The sequence below is a fragment of the Gavialis gangeticus genome, unplaced genomic scaffold (genome assembly GCF_001723915.1).
Source record: "Gavialis gangeticus isolate Ggan-Ray unplaced genomic scaffold, GavGan_comp1, whole genome shotgun sequence".
NCBI lineage: Eukaryota > Metazoa > Chordata > Crocodylia > Gavialidae > Gavialis > Gavialis gangeticus.
Window position 1 is genome coordinate 7934425 of NW_017729027.1, and position 4096 is coordinate 7938520.

At 40.4% G+C, this 4096-nt stretch overlaps 1 protein-coding gene across 1 annotated transcript in view; it reads left to right on the forward strand.

Annotated features, from left to right (window-relative positions):
* Window positions 1-4096, forward strand: part of IBTK (inhibitor of Bruton tyrosine kinase) — a 117551-nt gene that overhangs the window by 66207 nt on the left and 47248 nt on the right. Inside the window, exons 16-17 of the mRNA XM_019520435.1 lie at window positions 1560-1656; window positions 3086-3187. Of these exons, the coding sequence (XP_019375980.1) occupies window positions 1560-1656; window positions 3086-3187 (199 nt within the window). The remainder of the gene's footprint in view (window positions 1-1559; window positions 1657-3085; window positions 3188-4096) is intronic.

Here is a 4096-nt window from a genome sequence, read left to right on the forward strand (position 1 = left end):
TGGGTATTCTGTTTGCTACTGATCTAAACTACTCTGCTTACAGAAAAATGTGCAACTTAGATCAATTCCACCTCAAGCTTTTTTGAACACATGTACCTAGCCTTAAAGTTCACCAATGTAGAGTGGAATTGAATCTGTCATTCAAAAGATAGCACTTCACAATGGAGAGGTGAATGTATGGTATGTGTTAATCTCTCTGGAGTACTGTGTCCAGTATTGGGCCTCCCATGACAGAAAGCATGTAGAAAAATTGGAGAGTTCAGCAGAGGGCAATAGAAATGGTTAGGGTGCTGGGGCACATGACTTCTGAGGAAACTGGGCTCATATAGCCTGGAGAAGAGAAGACCGAGAGGGGATTTAATAGCAGTCTTCACCTACTTGATGGTTGGTTCCGAAGAGGATGGAGCTAGACTGTTTCAGGTGGTGACAGATGACAGAACAAGGAGCAATGGTCTCGAGTTGCAGCAAGGCCAGTTTAGTTATTAAGAAGATCTTTTTCACTAGGAACAGGTTACTCAGAGAGGTTGTGGAATTTCCATCCTTGGAAGTTTTTAAGACCTGTCTAGACAAAGTCTTGGCTGGGATGGCCTAGTTAGGGATGGTCCTGCTTTGAGCAGAGTGGTGGACTAGGTGACCTCTTAAGGTCCCTTCCAACCCTAATTTTCTATGATTCTTCTTTCCTTCTGTCGCTACAGGCATCAGGGTTTGGGATTTTTGTTTTCGTTTTCCGTCTTTGGAAGCATTTAGTGTTAGTTGTAGCCAAGACTGTGGACTTTCCCTGTGGTGTCTGTATGCCCCTGCAAGAATTAAGATTCCTGGTTAGAAGGTTTTGTCCCAACACTCACACTATTCGTCACATTTGGAGTCAGGAAAGAGTTTTACCCCACAGTCAGATTGGTATGGACTTTTGGAGTTTTTGCCTTCCTCTGTACAAGTGACATGGTCCTCTTCCTTGGGTCTCTTGAGTTTTTATTTAACAACCCTCCAGTGGCAGAACATTAACAGTGCCCTTGACTCCACACTTTACTGTGGCAGGTTAGGGTGCTCCTGGTGTCTTTGTGCTATGTGCTTGGTAGTTGCATGAAAAGGTTGTTTATCTACCGTATCCTTAAAACTACACAAATACATGGATGTTTTGAATAGAATTGTTTGCATTTTGAGGAGGGGGTTGGGCTAGATGACCTTTTGCATGCCCTGCCAGCCCTACTTCTTTTAAATATTATGTGATCAGTAGCAGTTGATATAAAAATGTGTGACAATAGGGTAAATAGAATGCTATTTATTTTCTGTAAGTTAAGATAGAAAGGCTACCTGGGATCAGCAGGGGAGATCTAGAATTTGTTGAATACCCATGAAACTGCTGAAAAAGATATATTTAAAAGTTGAGCTAATTTTAATTGGCTTTTTTAGGAGAAAGCAGTTCTCAAGGTAGAATTTAAGCAGCTCTTACACAATTATCCACCTATATTGTAGATTTTCAAATCTAAGCCATATTAGTGTTTTAATTTCACCTTTCACTTCTTTAAATGGCCATTTACTTTTATTCCTGTTGCATTTAGGCTTCCTGTTGTGCAGCTCTGAAAATGCCAATCCATTCTGACATACTACAGATAATACTGGATTACATCTATACAGATGAAGCTCTTGCAGTAAAAGGTGACAATGATAATAGAATTTCAGAAAATTGTAAACGGAACTGGAATATATTTGCTGCATGTCTTCAATAGCAACAAGCTCTTCAAATAGCAAAATACAGTTTTGTTTTAGCTGAATTTTGTCAAGCTTTTTATGATTAAAGCAAAAATGTATTTCAGGATTGTCAGTTGTAGCCGTGTTGGTCTAAGGGCATCGCCACCCCTCCTGTGGGGCCCGTGGGACAGGGAGGCAGGCCCTATACAGCCCCACACAGCCTGTTATGCCCCTGGGCCGTGGGGCCTCGGCAGCGCAGGCTGCTTTGCTTCAAGCCATGGGGGCTCAGAGAAGCCGGAAGTGCCATGGTGGGCACTTCCTGTTTCATTCCATCTTACAAGCTGGCATGCCGGTTAGCGGAGCATGCCAGCTTGTAAGATGCTGCAAAACAGAACTTCTACTGTAGTTGGAAAAATAGTTCTTTGCAAGCTTTTGGGCACAAACACTCTTCAGGCATAGGGAGACTCTCTTCAGACTCTTCCTATGTCTCAAGAAGGGTGTTTGTGCCCAAAAGCTTGTAAACAACATTTTTGTTCAACTATTTAGTTGGTCTAATGAAAGATATTGCATCTACCCAAAGAACCTTGTCTGCCAAAGTATATTTGATAGACCCAAACCAGTGTGATGTCATTTAGGCTAGGGACTGACATTACACACAAACCAGTATCAGTGATCATAAACTGGTTCAAACCTGTAACAGGATAGAAGTTCAGTGCACATAAACCAATTTCAGTCATTTTGAAAGCAGTTTAAGATGAACCTGGATGGATGTAGTATCAGACTTAACTGATTTAGGTTAAATTGGTTTAGTGAACTTCTCCCCCAGATCCTCTCCAGATTCAAGTTAACTCACAGTCCCCCAGCATCCCAGGATGCTTTGCACCTCCCCTGCAACCCCCCTATGCAGGCTGGGTGGGCTAGTTTTGCCTTAAGCTGTCTGCTCCAGCCAAGTAGGGAGACATGCTCTAGTGACCCCAGCTTCTGGTCTGGACCACTGCCGGTACGTGGCAGCATTTTCAGAATCAAAAGGGAATGTCTGTTCACTGTGCAGCTTAAAATAACCTGTGAAGATTGAATCGATTTAGCCTTGGGCTTTTTGACTGTCTGTACTTAGCCTTGGGGCCAGGCATTTAATCCTGTATTTTGTCTTCCTCTTTGCTTTGCTTTGTCATTATCATGTTTCCCAGAAGTACCTTAATTTCTTTTATACCTTGCCATATGTTTTAAGAGCTCATCCTCAGATTTTTTTTTTAATGATGCTACTAAGTTGTCATATTTTAAATATTGCCATAGTCTACATCTGCCATGGTGCCCAAAACAATGATTATGCAAGGTGGATTGTGTTGAAACTTCTCTAAATTGTTTTTCAAGTTTGCAACTCCCCTTCTGTTTCCAGAATCTCAAAATGTGGAATTTATATGCAATGTCCTTGTGGTAGCAGACCAGCTCCTTATATTTCGCCTAAAAGAAGTTTGTGAAGTTGCAATTACAGAAAAACGTGAGTTTTACCATTCTCTTTAATGGCGGGGACGGGACACTAACTATTCATTAAAGTACTCTGTTGTTGAAATATATATATTTTTTAATTACACTATACTTAACTTCTTTTTTCTCTCCATGGACACAGTTGTTACTTTCTCATATCTGGACAGCCCTAGCCATGTCCATTCAATCTGTCTGGCATTCCAGAACAAAAATAATTCTGCTGCTTGCAGCGTCATCTGTCTCAGACTTTCACCAGTAATCAGTCTCTAACATAAAAAATTTAAGTGCTTTGCCTTTAAGGCACTAGAAAATTATGTCCAGATTCATGCCCTTTTGCTAATTCTTGTGTTGCTCTTTTTTTCCCTCCTTTTTTGTTCTTTCATGTCTCTTCTCCATGATGCTTCTCTGCCTTTAAGGCTGGAAAGCCTTCCTGGTCCAGTACCAGCCATCCTCCTTCCATATGTACTTATTTCTTTTGCTTTCTTTTTCTTTACTTCTGTCTTCACTCATCCGCTCTTTCATTTTTCTCAATTACAGGAAAATATCAGATCTTCAGCTTGATTCACAATGGGGAAATGACTGTTGTTACTTCTGTTAGTTTTAATCTTTGTATCCCCACCCCCCCGCTTTGTCTATTTTCACCATATTTGGGGTTGCTTTCTGTTAAGACTAAACATTTTTTCTAGCTAGAATTGTTCTTTTTTTTTTTTTTGTAAAGCAGCAGTCACTTTCATATTATATAAAAGTATTGTCCTTATCCTACACAGAGCACCACTTAAGTATTAGTCTTTTTATTTATAATGGTCCAGGAAGGGAGATTTCATTTTTTAAATCTTATGTCTGTATGTCTCTGAGTAGCAAATGAATAAAACAGAATTGGAGCATGTTGTCCAATTCAGTCTCTCATTTCCTTTTTTTCAGT